The sequence below is a fragment of the Ostrinia furnacalis genome, unplaced genomic scaffold (genome assembly GCF_004193835.3).
Source record: "Ostrinia furnacalis isolate ACB-3 unplaced genomic scaffold, ASM419383v2 OfSCF1743, whole genome shotgun sequence".
Classification (NCBI taxonomy): domain Eukaryota; kingdom Metazoa; phylum Arthropoda; class Insecta; order Lepidoptera; family Crambidae; genus Ostrinia; species Ostrinia furnacalis.
In genome coordinates, this window is record NW_021131982.1 from 447,598 (window position 1) to 471,331 (window position 23,734).

The 23,734-nt window shown below is 38.3% G+C and overlaps 2 protein-coding genes across 9 annotated transcripts in view; one reads left to right on the forward strand and one right to left on the reverse strand.

Moving 5' to 3' along the window:
* The window catches only part of singed (fascin domain-containing protein singed), a 56,780-nt gene extending 38,017 nt beyond the window's left edge, over positions 1–18,763 (forward strand). For both annotated transcript variants that reach the window (XM_028305632.1, XM_028305633.1), the window contains exons 5-10: positions 1,415–1,600; positions 4,108–4,336; positions 14,633–14,789; positions 15,639–15,800; positions 16,652–16,779; positions 17,409–18,763. In XM_028305632.1, the coding sequence (XP_028161433.1) occupies positions 1,415–1,600; positions 4,108–4,336; positions 14,633–14,789; positions 15,639–15,800; positions 16,652–16,779; positions 17,409–17,614 (1,068 nt within the window). In that variant the 3' untranslated portion in view covers positions 17,615–18,763. The remainder of the gene's footprint in view (positions 1–1,414; positions 1,601–4,107; positions 4,337–14,632; positions 14,790–15,638; positions 15,801–16,651; positions 16,780–17,408) is intronic.
* A 1,473-nt stretch (positions 18,764–20,236) lies between these two features.
* Positions 20,237–23,734, reverse strand: part of lqf (epsin homolog lqf) — a 62,891-nt gene continuing 59,393 nt past the window's right edge. For all 7 annotated transcript variants that reach the window (XM_028305630.1, XM_028305629.1, XM_028305625.1 and 4 more), the window contains one exon: positions 20,237–23,531. The gene's annotated coding sequence lies outside the window, so the exon portion shown is untranslated. The remainder of the gene's footprint in view (positions 23,532–23,734) is intronic.

The window sequence follows — 23,734 nt, forward strand, 5'->3', positions numbered from 1 at the left end:
TGATTGAGTAATTATAAACGGCAGAAGTACCCTAGATTTTAAGTTAGGAAGATAAATGCTTCTAAATAATCCCGTAAGAAGTTTTAATAAGTAATAAAACAATAATAAAAATGATTAGGTATAGTAGAAAACAAAAATATAAATCCTATATTTAAAGTAATTATACCAACGGAGAATACCTTCTTTCTTCTTACTCAATTTACAAAATAATCACTTTAGAGAGTTTATGAACAAAATCGGACTTGGTCTCACACTACCGAGCGCCCACCGCCAACGCTAAGCCGCTAACAAACGGTCGCGAAGCTGCGGTCAACTGCATTGAAAATAACTGCACTACATTCCGCGATGCGCCCGCGCAGGATTCGGTGATATTCCGAAATTAATGATAAGATACGCGCGGAAAGATATAAGAAGCTGGCAGGAATTTTGTTCCAATTGCGCGGAAAATTATTGTGAACATTCTCTGGACAAGGGGTTGACGTAATTGCGAGCGACGTATCGCGTCGCATTATTGCATTAACCTAATTAATTGCTAAGCAGCACGCATGCCTGCACTTTTAATGGCGTATTAAAAAATAAATTGAAAAGCATTTCTTATGAGTGTAATTATTTTATTACGAAAATGAAAAATAAAAAAACAATATCAAGGAAATTAAATAAAATTAAAAACCAAATAAACTGTAGGTAGCTTCGTTATTAATAATATTTAGGTAATATGTGGGTAAGAAGTTCTAGATAATTTCATAGGCCTTATTTGTAGGCAGTCGGCAAAGTTGCGTCGTTCTGTCAACCCGTGTTTCATAGGACGCGATAGATTTTTTTCTTGGTTGTGAAAGTGAGTGATTTTTTAGTGAATTTTCGTTGTGGTTGTGGATGTGTAGCAAACATTTGTACATTAAGTTTACACTTTTTAAACGACAAATTAAATTTACATCAATATGCGGTGATAGAGGGCTATGAAATATGAACTTATGAATAGTGAATCTGTCCAGCACCTACCTACTGCAGTCCTATGAAACAAAACAAGTCGAAATTATATTAAAGTCAACGAGTCGGTAACAACTACGTTCAAGCTATGATGCGCATTTAAATCCTAAACTGAAAATAAACCTAGGAGGTGAGATTTATGGAAGTAGCGACGATAACAATGTTGTCCCAATCAGTCCCAGGAATTAATTTAGCCGATCAATCCAGGTCAAAACTAGAGCTGTGCTGTGGACGTGGTGTCCTAAAAACTCCGGCAGCGTACAGCGTCACGCCGTAGGCCGCGTCACAATGTTTACCTAATATCGAAATGTATTGTTGTGGTATCTTTCAGACGTTGACATCAGCGTATGGTCGTCGTAGAACGTCGGACGCCGCGTATAGAATTTCAATTTTGCTTTATTTTCTGACCATTCTACTCTATCACCAGGTGAACCTGCGCTCCATCGGGCGCAAGCGGTTCGCGCATCTATCCGAATCGCTAGACGAGATCCACGTGGACGCCAACGTGCCCTGGGGCGAGGACACGCTGTTCACCCTGGAGTTCCGCGCCGACGAGGGCGGCAAGTACGCGCTGCACACCTGCAACAACAAGTACCTCAGCGCGGGAGGCAAGGTCAGTCCCGTGTCCCCTGTCCAGTAGTGCCCAGCACGGGAGTAACGTGAGACCCAGGGGATGCCACATGCCCTAGGACGAGGATCCCCTGTTGACGCTGTATCGCTGTGTCCCAGCCCTATGACAGTTCTTACGTTCTTAGGGCTGGGCTCTGTAGGGGTTTGTACTGTTTGTAAGTCCTGAGAGAGACTACCATAAGATATACAAATCCCGAACATGCCCTGGCCCAAGGTAGATTCCTATCGATTCTTGCTCGTATTGATGGTGCCCCGGCAAACATACAAAATTGGTGAAACGTCCACATAAAATAGTTTATACTAGTTTGTATTTCCCACTATACATTATAGTATTGAACCAATGATTTCTGCATGGAGAGAGTCCCGTGAGTTAGAATTTTAATTTATAAATCATCATTTATAGCTTTACCATTTTCTGTGAATAGAGTTAGTGAAGAGAGGCAATAGTAATAATTTATTTAACTTTCTTTTAGTGGTTAGATAAATACTAAATAGGAAAGCTTTCGTCAATTTTCTCTCGATACTGCGAATATGTGAAAGATAAAAACGGCGGTTTATTATTCTTGTGAGTCGGCGATGTAAACACTTTCAGACAGATGACGACAGACGCCGAGTGTTATTGCAAATTGTAGTGCTTTGCGTATGCACTAGGGTTGCCAGGATCAAAGAATCTGTATATTTTATTCAAATTGATTGAGTTAAAATTTAACAGTTGAATATTTCCACAACCTAGAATCTACCGTAGACATCTGTAAAAAGTTTCCAAATGAAAAATGAAGGCTTCTTTGTCACACTATAGTGACAGAGAGCTGGCTGACAATAGTGACTGAGTTTCATGTGCTGCTTTTTCTCAGCACTGGCCCATTTATTGTTGGATTAATACTGGGACGTATTAAAGTGCTTTTTTAAAGCCTACTTGCATTAATTAAATGAGTTTTATGAGTTTATGAGTTTTTTAGTAGGTAGATTCTTGTTGTCAGCCCTGAAGACGTTACTTATTTTGCAAACAATGGCTTCCCGAACAAATCGCTGTTATTATTTCGCGTGGATAATATGTTCTCGTACGAATATTGAGCGCGCGTGGGAACAAAGACGCCAGCGGCGCTACTTGTTGTTCCAGCCTTGTTGTCGAAGCCATGAGGATGTTTGTGTTGAGTTAATTAGATGCCAACTTTACCGTAGCGGGGGAAGCTGTAGGACATCGACTTACAAACAAAATGTATTCGTAAATGTGTAATCAAGAAAATTTTAAATTAAACGGTAGATACCTAATAACAAGATGCTTTCTGGTGTAGAGTTAGAGCTTGTAGTATTAGAAGAAGCTGAGAGATATAATCATTTCGTGTTTCTATATTTGTCAACACAAGAAAATGCAGAGGTATACATAACTTTATGTAAAAGTTTTGTATGGCTAACATTAGTGACATTCTCTTTTCTTAAGAAATAGTCAACAATAACAAAGTTACAGACGTAGAAAGCCTTTCCACCCGTTCATTAATAAACACGAGTGAGATGAATGCGTAAGAATACAGTCAACGGCAGTTAACTTGACAAATTGCACCTTAAGTGTGTGTTAATATGAGCCAAAGAAAGGCTTTATTTACCGACGTGTTGTTCCCACATCAACGCCGGCCGGACAATGAATCATAAACGTTAGAAATGAGTTCGTCGTAAACGTTTGTATGGCTTTATTTTTTATTCCATTTGTACATTGTACCAATTGTACGAATAGGCATAAGACCAGTTTTCTTTCAAGACGTTATAGCTTTGAATTGCATAATATTTTAAAGATGGATAGTTTTAGCCTAAAATTATTTTATTGAAGTTGTCTGGAATCTCGTACAAGGATGTAGCTTTTTTACTTTTAATGGTAATTGGTGTAATTATTGTCTAGCGTGTTTTTATCGTTTCTCACTGAAGCTGCGAAGAGTCAGGTAATTGTGATAGATCTAGATCCGCGCTGGGTGGTCGCGTGGAGGTGATAGTGATCAGCTCTCGTGGCTTGAGTCGTGTGCAATTGACCCACATTCTCTTCACGGGAGGCTTTGCATGCAAATCTTTAGGTGCTTATTAAACACAATCAGTTTTATAAACTCGTAATTTTGTAGTGCTTGTCTATTTTTCTGCTATCTTCTATGTAACTAGGTTAGTCAATTTATCAGAGGTTTTATGGATGGATGAATAAGTATTCCCCAATTCCATCTTTTGACAGAGAACAACTTCATTAAGTGACCATTTCATAAAAATTTAGCGTATTTATTGGTAAAAGATTTTCTGGAACCATACCTAGTTTGTGTACCTATATTTTACAAAGAAATGTCCTTTGCCCACTTTTGCCACTGCCAAAGCTTTTTGGTTGATGAAGGTTGATGACTGTGTTTTCCGCCGCTTTTCAGCACTCTTGGTTAGGTTATACATCCCGAAGTAGCGAGAAAAATTGCTTAGAAAGAATAAGAATTGAAGTACTAACAATTATATCTCTCCCCACAGCTCCTAGACACATGCACACCCGTGTGCCTGTTCAGCGCCGAGTACCACTCGGGAGCCCTGGCGCTGCGCGACGGCGCCGGCGCATACCTCGCGCCCATCGGCTCCAAGGCCGTGCTCAAGACGCGCTCCACCGCCGTCACCAGGGACGAGCTGTTCTCACTCGAGGACAGCCTGCCCCAGGCCGCCTTCGTCGCTGCCCTCAATGAGAAATACGTCTCGGTCAAACAAGGTCAGTGCTCAACTATTTGGCGACTCTATCTAACCGTTCATGTTTAAAAGGCTCTGGAGGCACGTGTATGATAACCCACCCAATCTCAGCAACAGCAAATATATAACATGTTTCAGTGCGTCGTAGGTACATATAATTATTAACCCTATAAGGGTGTAGCAAAATTAAAACATTTAACATTACAAATGCTTTTAAGTACTTGCTTAATTAGGTAGAACCTAGGCTATCCCCAAAGGATGTAGGCTCACTTCACAGCCAGTTACCACTTATTTATCAGGGATTAGCTGTCATCGTGAAGACAGTATCCCAATATAGCCAATTTTGCACCTAATTGTCACTGAAGTGAACGCACAAGCCAAATAAGTTTAATTAGTTTTAAGACAATAATGTTCAACTATAAATAGTTCAACAATAGGGAAAAGGATCATCAGGATAGTAAATATACTAGGATAGCAGCACAGTAAAAATGTAGACGTATCTACCGTAAAAAAGCGTAGTGATAGTAGGGAGCACGCTACTTCCGTGCGCAGTCTTCTAACTTCTAATAGACACCTAAGTATTTATTTTCTAAATCGATATAGAAAGTCTCCTTTAGCAATTCGTTAATTCCAGTTTTTGTTTCTAAAAATGTAGAAGCAATTATGATTAAACGTAAAAAATAAACTTTTCTTTGATGTTTTGTTAATTCTAATGGCTGATTCAAATCACCGATTAGATGTAATCATTCGAAGTAAAAACCGACTTGTTTCGAATTGTAATTATTACATTGCAGCTTTAATTACAGCCTCGGAGATGTAATCTCGGTGTTCTATAATTCCAGAGGTTTGACATCGTTCGAAGAAATTGTTATTTGCGGAAGATGTAATCTTACAATTAGTGATTCCAAGATAAGAGGTGTACAGACAGAGTAAACGCTTCTGAAATATTTTATCAAGCTGTTGTAACTTGAATTGTATTAGGCTCATCTCATTACTAATTAGTAATTACTTTATAACGTTGTGCACTGTTGATTGGATGCGTGATAGGTAATAATTGTGGTAGGTGAATAATTAGTGAGTTACATAAGATCATTATCTGCACTGTGCATAATGCGTTGCGTGGGCCGGTCTGCACCAAGCTTATAGGTTCGTGATGCGCGGCAAATGACTAACTTGCCGCGCGACTTCCTTCGCGAAAGTTGATGACACAGGAACTTATTACTTCCTACGCTGATGAAGTCGTCAGGCCGATTGGTTCCTCTTCGCAGTTCATAACGATGGCTCCGATAATTTATGGGTAGAACATGGAACGGAAAATGTGGCGTTATGTGTATGCGTGTTTGGGAGATATAATTATAATACATCGCATGCGTACACAATAGTTTTAGGCCATCTTGATTTAAAATCAAGTATAGGTTCAAACGAAATACCTACTCATTTCAATAGGTTTTAATTTTGAGTGATTCGATTTCTTAGTAATGGGTCTCAATCTTCTTCACCGACAGCATAAACAATAAATGAGATTACAACTATACTAAACTCGATATCATTTATCTTTTTTCCGGAAATGAAAATCTTTTTTCCTACAATATCATTGTTTCTTAGAAGGCCGAAGTAGTTCTCGGTTACTGCCTCCGATAATGGTCGTTACTTAGCAGTTTCTGACGCCTGCCTCCCATAAAAACTGACACCAGAGTTTAATGCCTGTAAGTAGTTTTTAAAGGTGTTAATGTGCTAAATTGTAAACATCTAAGTGTGTACTTGACTAAAGTAAACGAATAATTAAGGTATCCACAGCCTTGTTATTTATTTCTTTCAACCTAAATCGTAAGTAGTTCAAACAGATTGATAAGCCCGCCCTTTAGTCGTGTACCTACTCGGGTGTAAGTTCCTTTTAGGAGCTTACTTGTGCCACCTTATCTGAATTTGGCAGTTCTGCAGAATGAAAAGGTATTCAATTCGCCAGCTGTGTTCCATTGTCTGTTTCTTGGAATGCGTGCGCTCTACGTTACGGCCCGTATTGTGGTATGTGTCACAACAGTAACAGTAACCATTATAGTAATCTGTACGAATATGGCCGTCATCAAAGTAGACTTTAATATTTTTACGATAAACTTACACCGTTCGTTCCTACGCAAATAACGGTGTGTGAATTTACTATTATGTAATTGCATATCATACGATTTTTTTAAAAGAAATCATAAAAGTTGGAAAGACATAATTTAGGTGGTCTATCGCGAGGTCATCTTTTAAAGGTGTCTGGGATAGGACATTGTTTGAAATAAAAAAGGAAAGTCGGTGAAGTTAATAAGATATTATTATGATTCACTAGCTTAACTTGCACTTGATTAAATACAAGTGACTAAGAAACTACTTTACTTATTTTGTTATAAATATGCAGAGCAAATTCTCAAATATAATTTTCAGAAGTCAATTTGTAAATAATGCTATAAAATTCACATTTTCGAAAAGGCCATAACGCCGAACCCGTTTTAAACATTCAATTAGCAACTATTCCGAACACGTCAAAACTCACACTTTAACGCTAAAAAATAAACTTTGGTCTTCTTCAAAAGACTCTAAAAACTCGACCTGCGCTCTACGATGAGTTTATCTAAGCTCTATGTAAAGGTAAAGTTAAACACTTGACAACAGGCTGGCAGCTGTGTGCACGCAAAACCGCACAGACTTAAGGTTGGTCGCAGTTAGTTGCGGAGGCACGTAGAGGCTCTTGCGGCGTGGAGCAGCGACAAAATACTTGTCAGCACTTTTTTACTGACACGCACAAAGTGGGTTTTGATCGTGCTCGTTTTTGCTGCAATTCTCACCTTTTTACTCCTTAAATAAATAAAAATGGAGAATGTTTTTAAGAATCAGGATCTCACCCTAATCACTTCTCGATATTATTATCCTCTAAGCTTGCAAAAAGCTCACAGCAAAGCTAGAGCTTTTTGCTAGTTCTTATTTTATTTCAAAAAATGTTTTGGGCCCATTAAATCTTTGACCATTAATGTTAAAGCTAAGACAACTTCTTCGGGATAAACTCCAATTTACAAACATCATAAAGCGTCATGGGATATTTTTTGCCGATGTGGTTATGTGTGGGATGTGTTGTGTCGTGACATGACCTTTTGTAGGTAATAATGTCCGGTGTCCCTTCTTTGCTCACCCCTTTTAAGAGATATCGAACTCGAGTCGATGTCTCTCCGAAGGGATGCGCGAAGCCACAACAAGGGCTCTCGCGGAAGACCAGTTTCTTGACATGCCCTTACGAGCATGTCAGGATAAATGCTGAGCGGGCCTATTGACACAGTGGCCCAATATTTTCTATATTCGTTGTTGGGCACCGGGTGTGCCCGTTACTATACCTATATAATATATTTAATTGATTTGGAGATGTTCACTTTTTACTATATCGAAACACGTCTTTGACTAATGGTGTTTAACCCTTAATTACGCGCATAAAGAATCTTACATAACTGCTCGCATGGGGTCACAGATGACCCCAAATTGTATGAGTAGTTTTTAATACATACTGAAATTTTATAAGTAAATGAACTATATTATTATAAAAATGCTTTATTTATTATTTAATGTCTATAGGTAATAACATGAATTTCTCACTAATTATACAAAAACAAGCTAAATTAAAATAATTGTCAATAATTAACAATTTGTACTTAGGTATACTGAGATCATAGGTAATATTAGTATTTTTTAGGAACTCTCGGAATCATTCTTGTTACACTGTTGACAGTATATTTCAGAGTGATCATTGCACACAAATCTTGTACATTTCTTGCATTTTCGATTCACTTGATTGTGCGGAGGATTGCTCGATCTCATTAGCGCTATCATGATCACTTTTTGTTATTTCATCTAACTCTGGCTCAGAACTCGACCCTCCAACTTCTTCTTCATCAGAAACATCTTCCAACCATTGCACAATTTGCTATTTTTTCCTATCTCTACTAACTCTGAAAAAAAAAGACAAAGTAGTAGTAAAACTGAATTTATCAATATTTTTATTGTTTAGAGCTGTAAAAACACATTTATAACAAACATTTATTAACTGAATATACAATAACACAAATATTATTCATAATACACAAAATAAATACATAAAACAAAAAACTTACCACTTCCAAAAAAGTTACGTAATTACTCGCATGGGGTCACCACTCAAGAGCGCAGCGACGCATCCTTCCACTCCCGTGAATTAGTCGCTATCAAAATACAAACTAAGACGTGTTTTATGAAGCTACTGGGGGCGCGGAGAAAATCGGGCCGCGCCAAGTGCTTCATTTTTGAATCCGAAAATGCTTTGACCCCATGCGACTAATTAAGGGTTAATGAACAACTGAAGTAAAAAAGTAAAAAAACAAAGCGTCAAAATATAAAAAACATTCCAAAAGAAAAAATACAAAAAACGCATATAAAAAAGGTCTGTCGCCAACATTCGTTTTGTGTTGTTATTGTTTAGGTATATTTTGTGCTTACTGTGTTCAATAAAGTCTATTTCTTTCTTTCTTTTCATTTAGAATAGCTCAATTAAATTTTATTGATAGTAAACACGTAAATGATGTAACATTATTCGTAGTCTTCCAGTTGAATCCCGCTCCATCCCACACACCCCCGCAGGCACGTATCGAGCGTTCGCGTCACGAGTCAGATCTGCGACTGTCCCCGTCACGACCGTGTTCGCAAGGAGGCACGACTCGCTACTATTTTGCATACCTACTAGATATACCTAGCTCAGTCGATGCATTGACTACAGAGCTGAAACAATAGAAAAGTTACAGATTTTAGTACCTATTTAGAATTCAAGTCCGCATTACAAAATGTGACTTCAAGAAATTAATTTGAAAGTCTTTTTGCCTTACCTAAAGTACATCTTCAAAATCTCTATCAAACTGTAAACCTACTCTTATTTAAGACTGCAGTCTGCGTTATGAATTTGTGAATCAACAAAATATTAAATCATACTTTCACGTTCCACAAAATATCACGATCTTCACGCATTCAAAACATTCCCAGTATTTCAGCTTCGTCCGTATTTTCCAATTGTATTGTTCAAACAATTTACGCCGAGATTTCGCATACAAATACAGCTGAATAAATTCACCACGTCGCTAAAGGCTAGATATTTTGCTCGAAAGCTAAGTTATTGCTTGCTGGATGGAAAATAGATGCAACGGAATGATTTAGGAACTGTATTGCGGTGTCCTGACCTTATTTGATTTAATCCTAGAATTATTATACAATGGTTGTGGTATTAACGATATATTTTAATTAAGTATGGTATGTGTCAACCTTGGATATTAGTCGTATAACTCAAATTTCAAGAAGCTGCAAGTTCAGACATCAGCCGCAACGTGCGCAATCGCCTCAATTTAACGTTTCCGCTGGCTTCACATCGCAACTAAGATAAAAACCTTCTATTAATTGCTCGTTTAGACCACATCTGCAATTATAATCTAGCCTTAAAATAAAACCACATCACATAACGGTGCCCTGTTAAATTTGCCGTGGCAGCCTCAACTGTTGCCGAAATGCATAGATTTGAAACATTTTAACAGCTATATAAATAATGCAAAAGCAAAATTGCGTGACCATCTTTTAAGTTGAGCTCATTTATTTCCAACATAACTAGTAGGTACCTAATTGCATTTATTTAATTTTAACTATGCACGTTGTTGCTGTAGCATTTAAAATGTAACCTATTAGTTATAACGAACTCAGATAAAATACTGAAGTTGAATATATTGAGTAGGTACTTTAGTTTCAGTGAAATTATCTGCAATGTTTTCTGAAAAAGAACTGCTCTACATCATTGTTTTTCCCAATCAAGATAATATATTTTATACTGCAAACCAGAATAATCGAATCCAATGTTAACTTTTAACTAGTTACTTAATGATAATGCAAAATAGTAAACTTATTTTGGGAGTAATTCCATCGACTTTTGCTCTCAGCGCGCACAATGTTGTCTGCGCCTGCGCTCAGCTATGCCGCGCAAAAAACGCGCCATTGTGCTGAGACGATTTCTAACGTTTTCTATGCCACGGATGCTTGAGCGCGCATATCGTGCCGGCAACCTAGTAAAATTTTATTAGACAATTACCTACCTGACAAGTGATTTCCACATGTTTGGCGATCTTACGAAGATGGATGCGTCTGTCGGTTGTTGTAATTAAATTGAGAATTAAGTCGGACAAATGGCTGGAATCTGGCTCGCAGAATCGCGGCTCTATTTGCGTTCCCTACAAAATGGTGTACGCTATAAGTATGTACTGCGCGGCGCAAATGTAGAGTAGGCTTAAATTTTTGTAAAAGCTTTCACAATCATTTCTATCGCGAAGTGATTTTGGTGCTATTTTATTGTTACGACTGAATTTCAGATAACTACTCGTAAATGAGCAAAAGCCACGTTACGTCCTGATGAAAATTGTAAAAGCTTGATTGCAAAAAATATACTTTTATAAGTAACTCTAACTTTCTTTCTGAGTGTTAATTGTTTACCATTATCAGCAAAAGCTAATCGAATAGGTACTACCGGTGCGAATGAGTCATTGCATTAATTGGTAGCTCAAATGCACGGTCGTCGATAAATGGTAATCGCACAATTGGATCGGTACTTCATCGAGCATGCAGCTGAGTCAACGACGAGTCCGGACAATAGCACATGTCGCGACACTCGCATGAATAAGCATTAACCAAACCAGACGTGCTAAGTCTGCATTTAAAAAACAATCGGTAAACAGTTAAGAAATGGTCATGCTATCCATTGAAATCTGTTCGATGATGAAAATTGAAATTATTGGATGTTTTAAGCAAGCTTTTAATATTATTTACGCTATGCAACGTAAAACACAATTTTTCTTTTTTACTTTTCAGTCTTTGCTACAATATAAATGACTTTATTGAACTAGGATTTTTATCAGGTCGCTTTTTTGCTCTACTTAAGGTAAATCTAAACAGTATTTTTTATCTGATTCATGAAAAAGAAACTGTCAGGTGACAGGGACGTAGCACTTCACGAAATGCTTCGTTCCCTGTAATTTAACATTTCACAAAAACTCCCAAGAATCAGTTAAGTGACCAGCCTGCTGCATTGTATGCGCGCGGGCAAAAAGCGATCGTGTTGCAATAATTTGTATTGTACGTAACTCTATTGGCGCGGAACGGCGATAGAATCGGCTGATGAGTTAATTTGAGTTAGGTAACTGTACACGAGAAGTTATAGGAAAAGTTTTAATTAATGAGAACATGAAGAACCACGGAGATTGAATACTGATACAATAATTCTCGATTGATTTTATTTCTTGCACGTGACTTCGAGAATATAAAATTATCGAGTGAATTTTTCTTAAGCTTTTAAAAAGCTTATTGCCAAACAAAAACCAAATTTCCTCTAACAGCGCCGATTGTTGTACAAAATGTAACCTATAACATTAATATCAGTTACCTAGCGAACTTACCGATTTACCTATCAAGCAAAAAGCTTCCAATCGCTAAGCTTAGCGGTAAACGCTGCGAGCTGCGCGCACGCCGGTGAATGCCCTGGGCGCGAGGTGGCTTGCGTATTCCCGACGATCCTGCTCGGAGGCCAAGAGGGAAACGAGGGACCATAGATAGCTATAATAATTACACATTAAACTCATGGGAATTTCATAAATAAGGAAAATAATGTAAAAAACACGTCCGTAGTTAATGTCATAAAAGGAAATAATAAACGTGGAATGTCTTTTTCTAATTAGGCTTACGTACTGTAATTACTTGTAGTTCGCATTCTAAAAATGGAAGAAACATTATAATTTAGGATAAATTATTCCCAATTTGCAATTATAATGGATGTAGAGTCTATTTAAGTATTCTGTGGTAGAGTTAACTTATAACTTTCTAGTTATGTGAATCTTTTACATTAAATTAAACTAAGTTGCTTTTGTTCAGTAAAATATAAATAGTATATGGATCGTGACTTGATTTATAATAACGCCTGAGATCGTACTAAAGCAATCAAAATCATGATGGTCACGGATTACATTTTGTTGTGTTGACTTAGGGCAATGTTACTACTGTAAAGGAGAATCGCGCTAAGCGGGATAAGTTTTCAATCTCGAATTGTAATTCATTAGTTCTTCAGTTCAGTCAGTGCTTTGTTTTGACATAACATTACAATAACAGAATACATATTATATTTGTGTACCTATTAGGTAAAGTTTAAAATGTATCCATGCTAGAGTAGTCGAAGGGAAAGATAGTGAACTCAAAATTGGTAGTGTCCAAATCCGTATTTGGAGAGTTAAATGACCACAGTTTTGAATGTGATAGTATATTATTTAACCGTCAAGATAAAATGCCTTCGAGTCGAGTGGTCAGTCAACAAGCGAGGCGTCTTCTAAAGACGGCTAATGGTCTTTAGAAACTCATCCAGCCGACATGAACGACGCTTTGTTGGCCGACGGCTGGAGATGTTTATCGAGATGACAAGTGCCTTGTTGAGCTTGAATTTACAGTGTTCTGAGCTTAACCAGTGAATGAACTTTTCTTGGATATTAAGGGAGAGTCCGCTAATTTGGACCAGTTTTTTTCAATCCCATTTTACACATAGTTTTCTTTTGTTTTTGCTAATGTCCATGGTATATAATAAAAGATAAATTATTCAACTTACTATTTCATAACTATTAATTAACATGATTGTTGTATATTTAGCACAAATTAACAAAATACGAGCTCAGAGCTTCGGTCCAATTTAGCCAACCGGTTCGATAATTTGTACCACTGGGTTACTAAATTGGATTTCAATAAATTTCAAGCCTATAAAAAAACTATGGCAAAATATTATACGATACATTCTTAATAAATAAGGAAACGAAAAGAAACAGTAGTTAATAACATAGACAATCGATATTGTTTTACACGTTTATCACGATTTTGAGTACAAGTTTTGTAATTCCAATTGTCGTAACGCACACCTGTACCTTATCTACTTTGCCAGTATTTTGCTTTCATTTATTGTTAGTCAAACATAACTACGCTATTATAACTTCAAAATATGATTTACTAAAAAAAATTCAAAATCCTTTGGTAAAGTTCCATACAACTTGATGTGGTACAATTTAGCCGACTAGGTGATAGTGCTTTTAAATAATCGGTAAAAAAATATAGCATAAATATACCGAAAAATGTTTCAAAAAATTGTAATCCACACTAATTTACGCTTCTAAATAATATATTAGAAACACCCTGTGATTAAATTTAACAAAATTACAAACTAAACATGCATTGTCAAAAGTTACTTGAAAACAATGAAAAAATACTTTTCAAAATAAAACACACGTGTTTGTTGTCACGGCAAAAACCACATGGCCGATATTAATTGAATTTAGTTGTGTATCGCTGAGTGTTGCAATTACAGACATTCAATAAATACTTTACGAAATATGAGGGTGGTACAATTTACCCGGCGGTACAATATACCGAACTCTCCCCTACATTTTGCGAGTTCGTTTCCTTATTTCATGAGATTAACGACTCAGATTAAAATTAATATTTTAAAGAGAGCTAGGTTTTAATATTTTAACACATTAAGAGGGCGAGCGAACGATCCACGTAGATAATTAGATAAATTGCATAAAAAGACTGCGTTGTTTCATAATACCTTCTTATAATAATAACATTCAGAATCTCTCTCTTTTATATTTACTTTGTTAGAGTGTAGCGGCAACGTAAGCCGTTAGTCCCGGTCACTGCCTCTGAAAGTTTTCCGTACTTACATTAATTAGTTAAGACTGAGTTGCCACACGTCTGATATGGTGACTCATATGGTAACCATTTCACAACATATGGTAACAAGTCCACGCAATATAAATTATTCGATAATCTTACAGAGTAACTAAAACCTTCCCAAACTGTCTAGCCAGCGTGGGACAAAGTCGTGCCATTGTCTTTGGTCCCTTGGAGAGGGTACTGCACCTGTGAATGTCCTGATGATGATGATTCTTCGGCTTATTCCACTATTCCCCATTAACGATCCCCGTCAACGGGGATTAGTGAACTTTTTGTTCACTATTCCCCGTTAACGCCAATTGGAACTTATAAAATCAAAATAAAATCCTATTATAACGGGGATTAATGAACTTTTTGTTCAATAAACCCCGTTGACGGGGATTGTCAATGGGGAATAGTGGAATAAGCCGAATCTTCTTCTATCTTTGCCTGGCTCTTTCCCATTTCATTTGGGGTCGACGCTCCGTATCATGCAATCTTCCTGATGATGATGATGACTAACTGAAACTCTCGCTTCCTATTGCAGGTGTAGACGTGACCGCCAACCAAGACGAGATCTCCTCGCACGAGACGTTCCAGCTGGAGTTCGACTGGGCCACGCGCCGCTGGTACATCCGCACCATGCAGGACCGCTACTGGACGCTCGAGACGGGCGGCGGCATCCAGGCCAGCGGGGACAACAAGTAAGTTCCTTACTCTTATTCGAGAATCTTTTTTACCTTGTCCGAATCACTGGATATCCCCAAAAATATTTTTTCATACCTAAATTGATTTAATCACCGTAATTCCTAGATACTACGACCTTAACACATGAATACATAAATTAATGTAATTACATTAAGAAAGCGGCATATTTATCATCATTTTTCCGTTTCAACCGAATTCCTTCCACTGCTGGACAACCGATTTCCACTATGACCAGTCCTGCGCACCCAGAAGCTTCTCGCGACTATCGCCAGATCGTCGGTCCACCGAGTGAGAGACCTGCTCACACTACGTTTTCTGGTTCAATCTCTACATTTACTACTCCAACTGAGTAGTTCTCACTGAGAAAACATTGCACATTGCACAAACTAAATCATCATTGATACGCAGCGGCGGCTTTACCTATAGAGTATGGTGTGCGTTGGACACAGACACAAGGCTTAGGGTGCGCCGTGCGCTACTAGCCTCGCGCCCTCTAGTAATACTAATAATACTAAATAGTCCCGTTATTCCCATATCTCGTTCCCACCGATGCAACTCCTGTATAGCCAGGATACAGCTTGACCGCCTTAAAAACCCAATCAATGAAGGTCAAGTTTGTCCCGGGGGAAAGTTAAACTGTCATTGGACCTTGGAAATTAATCAGAAGAACATAGGAAGAGTTCGAAGTTCAGGTTCTTCTAGTAATACTAAAGGGCGCTAGGTTGATGATAGTACATGGGCGCTACATGAGTTAGCGTAGAGACGCCTTACAATTGATTTGTCTCAAGAACTGTTCTAAACTAACATGGAGCAATAGTTTGAATTTGAAACCCGTTCCCTTCCAGATCGTCCAACGCTCTATTCGAGCTGGAGTGGCAGGGCGACGGCGCGGTGGCGTTCCGCGCCAACAACGGCAAGTACCTCATGACCAAGCGCTCCGGACACCTCTACGCCAACGCGGACGCTATTGATGACAACTGCAAATACTATTTCTACTTAATAAATAGGTGAGAAGCGTTCAATTTTTTATCTATACTAATAATATTTATTGAGGGTTTAATAAGCTTTATAACATCCTGTTACGACCAATAGAAGCAGCATCAATGAGAAATGTTGCAAGAACGGAAATCGAATCCGTCAAAACTCCATACAAAAAGGGCTTTTCGACTGGTTTGCGATTATAATTTGAACTTTGTCTAGACCCACTGGTGTACGCAATTACTATCGTTTTTATACTTATCGGTTGGCACCACTGGCGATTAACATCCCTCTACCATCTCTACTATACAGTGGCGCCAACTGGTGTACGCAATGGGGACTATTGTTTTTATACTTAACAGTTGGCACCACTGGCGATTGACATCTTTCTACAGTGGCGCCAACTGGTGTATGCAATGGGGACTATCGTTTTTATACTTAACAGTTGGTACCACTGGCGATTGACATCTTTCTACAGTGGCGCCAACTGGAGTATGCAATGGGGACTGTCGTTTTTATACTTAACAGTTGGCACCACTGGCGATTGACATCCCTCTACTCTACAGTGGCGCCATCCTGGTGAGCAAATGCGTTGGCGCTCACCAGCTGGCGCCACTGTCTTTGCCACAGATTAGAGAGTATGTCTTTTCGCCACTAGCAAGTGACAGTGACTTTACGCTAAAACGATAGGAGGACCGTTGCATTTGCTGCAACTCCTGGTTAGAACCACTGGAGACCAACTAGTAAGCGTAAATACGGTTTGCTTGCAGTTTTTTGGTACAACCATCAACCCTAATTTCAAAGGTTGTATTAAAAAAGCACAGTAAGAAATAACATTTTTTCAGACTTATTTTCGAACTTGAATATGTTTACTTTCCAGACCCATTCTGGTGCTAAAATGCGAGCAAGGCTTCGTGGGCCCCAAGGGCGTGCGGCTGGAGTGCAACAAGGCCAACTACGAGACCATCCAGGTCATCCGCGGCCCCAAGGGAGCCGTTTATTTCAAAGGTACAGCATTACCACTCATTTTACCTCTATATTTGCTGTTTTATTAAAACTTAGTTGTTCTAGGGGAGACACGTTTTAAGTAGTTAAGTAGGTAACTAAATTTTAACTTAATTTTAAGTGATCAAATTTGGAATTAAGTTAAAATTTAGTTACGTTGCATCGTAACTAAATTTTAACTTAATTCCAAACGTCAAGCTCTTGTTTGCTATGAAACTGCTTGTCAAAACGTGTCAAGTGACCAGCCCCGCCCTCCACCAACTTGGCAGAAAAATCAAATAAAAATTTAGTTACCTACTAAAACCTGGTCCGTGAGCACGTAGAATCCCGTCCAATGACTCTCCCGTTCAATGCTCGCACACTCACTGCGGGCGCCCGTCGCACAGTCGCGACAGCAACATAATTACGCGCGAGCGATAGGGATGGGTAGCTTGGGGTCATTGGACGGGATTCTACGTGCTCACGGACCAGGCTTTATCTACTTATCACGTGTAGGTAAATCAGCCTTTAAGGCTGCCGTGACACAAGCACAGCAAATAGTGCAGCAGCCGCTTTAATGACGTTTTGTTTGTGCTTTGATACTTCTTTTATTTTAAAAACTACACTCACGTTGTAACTGAACTCGATTCCAGGACAAAACGGCAAATACTGGCACGCGGACAGCGAGAGCGTGACGTGCGACGCGGACTCGCCGCAGGGCTTCCACCTGGAGCTGCGCGAGCCCACGCGCCTCGCCATCCGCGCCGCCGCCTCGCGCGAGTACCTCGCCGCCGCCAAGAACGGCAACTTCCGCCTCGCCTCCTCCGACCTCAGCTCCGCCACGCACTGGGAGTATTAAGCCGCCCAGCTCGGGAACCCTCGCCTCGCCTGATCACCGTCGGCCCGCGGTCCGCTCGGACCTCACTGACGCGTCGCTCGTCGAAAACAGAGCTGTCTGTCGCGGCTCCCGTACTCATTTTTTAGTTCCCACTTTTAGGCTTGATTTCCTTTTAGGCTGACATCAGTGACTGACGTCAGTTCTATGTAATCATCTGCCGCCGACGACGGCGTTGCAGTGTGGTGCTTCATAGAACATTGTGTTTATTCGTACGCTCGACCGATGTCCGCGACCGACGTCAGCGTAGGAGGAAATCGAGCCTTAGAAAGACGAAGGTTCCCGAGCGGGCGCCCGAGGCCGGCCCGCAGAATCTCCTCCCCAATACTCCGCTCTACCGGTAGTCTTATCCGTTTCCGCTAGATGGCGTGGGACTTGAAGGTCGATTGAAAATGTGATGGAGCGTTTTCAGTTGACGCCATTTTGAAATGCCCAGCCGCTCAAAATGGCGGTCACATTCCAGCCGCCATTTTGGCGGCGTCCGAACGACCCAAACAGCTGATTCTGGCCGGAATCCGCTGCGAATGGATTTTAAAATTAATTAAACATAAAACGGGAATGTAAGACAATGTTCGAGCATTGTCACCAAACATTTCAGCAGAAAAAAAAATACTTCTCAAGGGTGTCAACTGGACGTCACCCGAATTGCATTTAGTACGATAAGTGTAAGCGCGCGAGTGTAGTGCGAATGTGATCATATAAAAATATCGCTTCTCTGTTATAATATTATTATAATCATAGATTATTTTCTTATATCGGTAGATCTGCCGTCACTATTGCTTGTTTCGAATTATATTTTTTTATTATTTGTGACCGTCACTCGTAATGCTTGAAATTATTTATTTTAGATTTACGGTATATAAATTATATTAGTATCGGGGGACATTATTGGAAATTTCGTGAGTATTTATCGGATATAGCGTCTAGTCGATGGGTTTTATAATTATGATTTTACCAACTCAGTACTTGTATTCCGAACATATTCGTAGGTTAGTGACCGCAACACCATGAGACTGAGCCTACATCCTGCTGATCAATGACCGTAATTGTGTACCGTAATTAATTTAAGTTGAACAGGGATCGTCGCAATACCGGCGCAGGCAGCGCGGGCTAGTATTAAGTCGCTAGGGTAAGCTCGAGATGCTTCCATCGCCCCCTCCGTGCCGTCACACGACATTTTTGACACATTTTCTACGATTTTACACGTGATGAAAGATTTTTTATAAGTGGTGCGTATTATCTTGTATATAAGCGATGTTTCCGCGTTCGATCGTGATGTTTCGTACTTACAAGGCGTACGGAAGCGTATCTCGTAATTTTTCTATAATGAACAAAAATGTTTAATAAGTATTTGTACTGCAATATTGCTGATCATGGAAATTAATATTTGTACGATAATGTCTTTGTAAACTATTAATGAATAAATTATAATCATATTGTACGGTGGTGTTTCATTTCAACGAGTGCATATAAACTTTTCGTTGTATTGAAAAACTTATATATTTTAATTAAATAGTTACATTAATCTTTACAGTTCTCCCTAGCTAGTGACACAAATGCATTATGATCACAAATTCAAATTTTATTAGACGTCAAAAAGATAAAGACCATCAAAAACAATACTTGTCAAAAAAACCAAGTCTCGCAACTCAGTTGTTCTACGGTAAAAAGTTGTGAGATCCATGTAATACCAAGTCCAGGCCAGGAAATCTTTAACGTTTTACATAAATTATTGACTTGGCCATCGCACTAAATAATTTAATTTACACGTGTTTTCATGCGATGGCCAAGTCAATATATTTATGTAAAACGTTAAAGATTTCCTGGCCTGGACTTGGTATTACATGGATCTCACAACTTTTTACCGTAGAACAACTGAGTTGCGAGACTTGGTTTTTTTGACAAGTATTGTTTTTGATGGGATCTCATTTCTTTTTGTATTTTGTAGACAGCAGTTATGTATCTAGAAAACTGGACCGAAATTGAAAAATTTTACTCGACTTGGCGGTTGCACTACCGTGCCCCCAAATATTTTAGTTTTTCCTTGATTCATACACCAAACACTACTTATATTCCAAATTTGAAGCTTCTAGGTCTGCTAGAAGTGCCTTAGAGTTTTGATGATCGGTGAGTCAGTGAGTGAGTCAGTGAGTCAGTCAGTGAGTCAGTGAGTGACAAAATTAAGTAACTTTGACCCGTTATAATTCTTAAACTACTGGTTCAAATTGAATGAAATTTTAAATATACCGTGTCTTTACAATGCCTGCATAGCTAATGAAAATTCAGCCTTCTAGTTTTATCCACAACGAAGTTACAGGCGGTCGAAAATGGCCTGAATTGCTTCGAGAAAAGGATGGTACGGCCGTGCCGCTTTTTTGCTCGACTTGGTGGGGGCACTGCCGTGCCCCCAGATATCAAACAATTTTGCTAGCGATGTAAATTTTCATAATAATGCATTTAAAACTAAGGACATTAGAAAATACATTTGCCGTGGTGCCATTGATAAATTATCATAATAATTAAGGAATACCGAGAAAATTGGATTTTATACAATAGTCGTTTTCCCGATATTTATAATTTTATCTAATGTCAATTTAAATATTCAATTTATCATCTTAATATTGTCAAAATAACTATAATGTCACAAACATACCAGTTAATTAATCAATGGCACCACGTCAAAGGCATGCAAAGTCTGACGATTTGATAATAGAGCATACTAAATGCTTTCAAACCCTGCTAAAATAATTTGTATACGTCACAGAGTGCCATTACATTTCACCAGCGTTTCGACGCTTCACAATAAAATTATATAGAATTGTGATCATAACCCACACAGATTAGCATCAATGCATATTATTGGTCAAAAATTAATATATTAAAAAATAATTTATCTACATAACTGATAAACAAAATCAATAACCATTTGAACCTGCTAGTTAATAATAAAGCGAAAAAAAAAACAAAGCACGGTGTTGCCAGCGCGGAATATTTTTTTCTTAATAGGAGAAAACGTGTAACAGTGTAAAAAAGACGCTGCTTGTGATATCGAGTGTGACATAAAGTGGGCATGGTCGAGCCCGCGCTGGCAACACTGCGCTGCAGACTAAACGTACATAATTTACCTTAACTCGATCAATACTACGTCAATAATGAGGGTTGTAAAATTATTTCAATAACACAATATATAAAAATGGAATATTTTGTACGCAACAAACACACACGTTGTAAAGCGCAGGGTTTGGACAGTACGCGGTGAAATTAATTTTAGTATCAAATGAAGCTGAACTTGCCTTCTGTTGTTGTGTATTATCTAACAAACATTTGTTTAAATTCATTTGACAGTGTAAAGGCAAGTTCAACCTCCTAGCGTTAACTGTAAGCACTCAAACAAAATCGACACACTGCAGCTCGATTACTACTAAAATTCGTTATTTCGTATTCCTTTTGTATTACTTTAATAAATTGTACAGATTGACTCTCGGAGGAACTTGTAACAATTTATCGATACGATGCAAGTGTTTGCGCTAAAATAAATCACAATAAATATTTATCCCGACAGTTGATGACGTTATGTCACAATGTTAAGTGTTGCCAGTTTGGAAATAAATTCTACCATTAACGTTAAGTAGATATAAATAAATGTGATACTGGAAGGAAAAATAATCATTATCATCACTCGCGGGAAAAGAAATTTTCCAAGATCAACGCTGCAAAAGCAAAATAATACTGATCTGTTTGACTATTTGCAACCGAATGTGCTGTCTGCGAGGTGAATCAAGGATTAAGTAGAAGGATGGTATCACAAGTGACATGACGTCATCAAGGAGCCGTCGGGCTGGAGGGCGACAAACATTATCATTTACAAAACTGGTATCTAAGGCACGTATTACAACTCGAGACCTTACTCCTTAGTCGCCGACTATGGACGTTAGAGTCGGGTTCGTAGCGCTGTTGAGGGTTTCACATTCCTTTTAATATTTATTGATGAAAATTATTAGCAAGCATAAATTGATTTACAATCTTAAACTATACAATAAAAGGGTTCAACTTTCAGCTCGTACTTTTCATCAGGTCTGAAGATTGTCTTGATAATAAGAAAATTAAAACTGAATTATATCAAAATGTAACAAATGTAAATGCATTTTAAATGACAGCTGTGATAGGTTCAGAAACTCCCAACTGCGCTACGAATTCCGTTGTACCTTACAAAATCTTTATACCCTTCGCTATTTAGGGCCCATTTACCTTAGTTATTTAAAAATAGTAGCGATTAGCCTTTAATTTCTAGATTAATTAGTTAATTTACATCTGCATCCACCAGTGAAGAGGCCCTAAACATCAGCCGCGGGTCTCTACGTTGTCTATTGCTACATGCTGCCAGGTTCAGGCGCGCGCAACCGTATATAATACATTTTTGTAGTTTATTTCATTTTTTTATATTAATCAGACTTAAAATCCATCGCAACACTCAGTGTTATGAGTTAACTTAATTATTTAAAATTAATTAGAGTTAATTATCTTGATATACATATAAATTTATTTAATTAGATGAATCTAGGAAAAGGTAGAGGTGCTAAGATATTCTAATTACAGCTAGCGAGACAGCCCAGCTTGCCGTGCGTCGGACACGTCGAGTCGCGAGCCCTACTTACATAATTTGTTCTAAGCGCCGCGCGTGAACCCGGCCGAGTCAGCGCTAACTATTACAATCGTCACAGCGAGTTCCAGTCTATGAAAACACTTCATTATACATTATTTGTATACTGTACCTCTAACTGTCTTACTTTAATTTGTTAACCTACCACCGGGTACGGTTAGCAGCGGAGACGGCGGGCGCCGCCTGCGCTGGTTACGGTACATTCTTACAACTGTATTTTCATGATATCCCACTTACCACACAAAAAGGTTTACAAAATAAACGAAGAGTACATAAACAGTTTTAGGTAAGTATAACTAAATCAAGGTATTTTTATGACTTTTCAACAAAAGTTGTGACAAGAGATTTACTATTTAAGTGCAAAATTTAAACCTAGTAGTATGAACGCAATTTATTTTTTAGTGGAATAAAAAAGTTGATACATTGGAACATGTCAATCGAAAATGTTAAATTTTACTAATATTTCTGTATCTAAACAGAAAAATAGTAGAAGTGTCAAAATAATTTAAAAGTTGAAGTGCGATTTACAGGGGATTTATACTGATATTATCTTTTTATCGGGAGACCAGGCTTTGTATACAATATAAAGGGTAAATCACAATAGTATAATAAATAAAACATATTTATCAAATAAATAAAATATAAGTTGACGACGTGATTATAGCCAGTGATCGAATGTGGGGCGCTTAAGCCTATTGGACACATGATGAGTAATTTTACAGTTATTTACTAAATGCGCATTACTAAGGTTATCTTTACGCATTTTTTCCCGCAAGGCTTGTCCAATTGTTCTTTCACAAATTTAGGTACAGCCCAAACATCCAGTCACTGATGGTAAGATTCCATTCGTTTGCAAAACAACTGCGTAAAAAGTCAATGCATTAAAATGACTCAAGTATCAAGAAAAACAAATATAACTGGTATTTTATTTTGTTTTGTTATATCCGTATCCTTGAACTTGTAAAAAAACTTGTTTGTCCCATAAATATTAAATAATATGTGAAGTTAATATTTCAATATTTTATCTGCGCTTTGCTTTTTACTCAGTTCTGATACAGAACGTTTTGCAGTCACCGACAGAAGCAGACATGAATATTGGTCCAACACGAGCGTCGTACTCCCGTGGGCGAGGTCGTCAACGGTGTCCAGTAGCGGAGCGCCTGGTCTCCTGCAGGTCGCCGGAGGCTCAGCCTCTCAGCTGCACTCCTTCTAACTCCCACCCTGGAAGAAGCAATGGACACTCAATAATTTATCTGCTTTAGAAACCCTCATCTGTGAATTTTAAACGATAAAAGAAGAAAATTAAATTGATAACTATCTGAAACATTTTCAAAATTAAAATCAAAAATATTTATTCAGTTTAGACCATAAGTGCCACTTGTATAATAAATATTTCAGGCATTATCAGGAACGGGTTAGAGTAG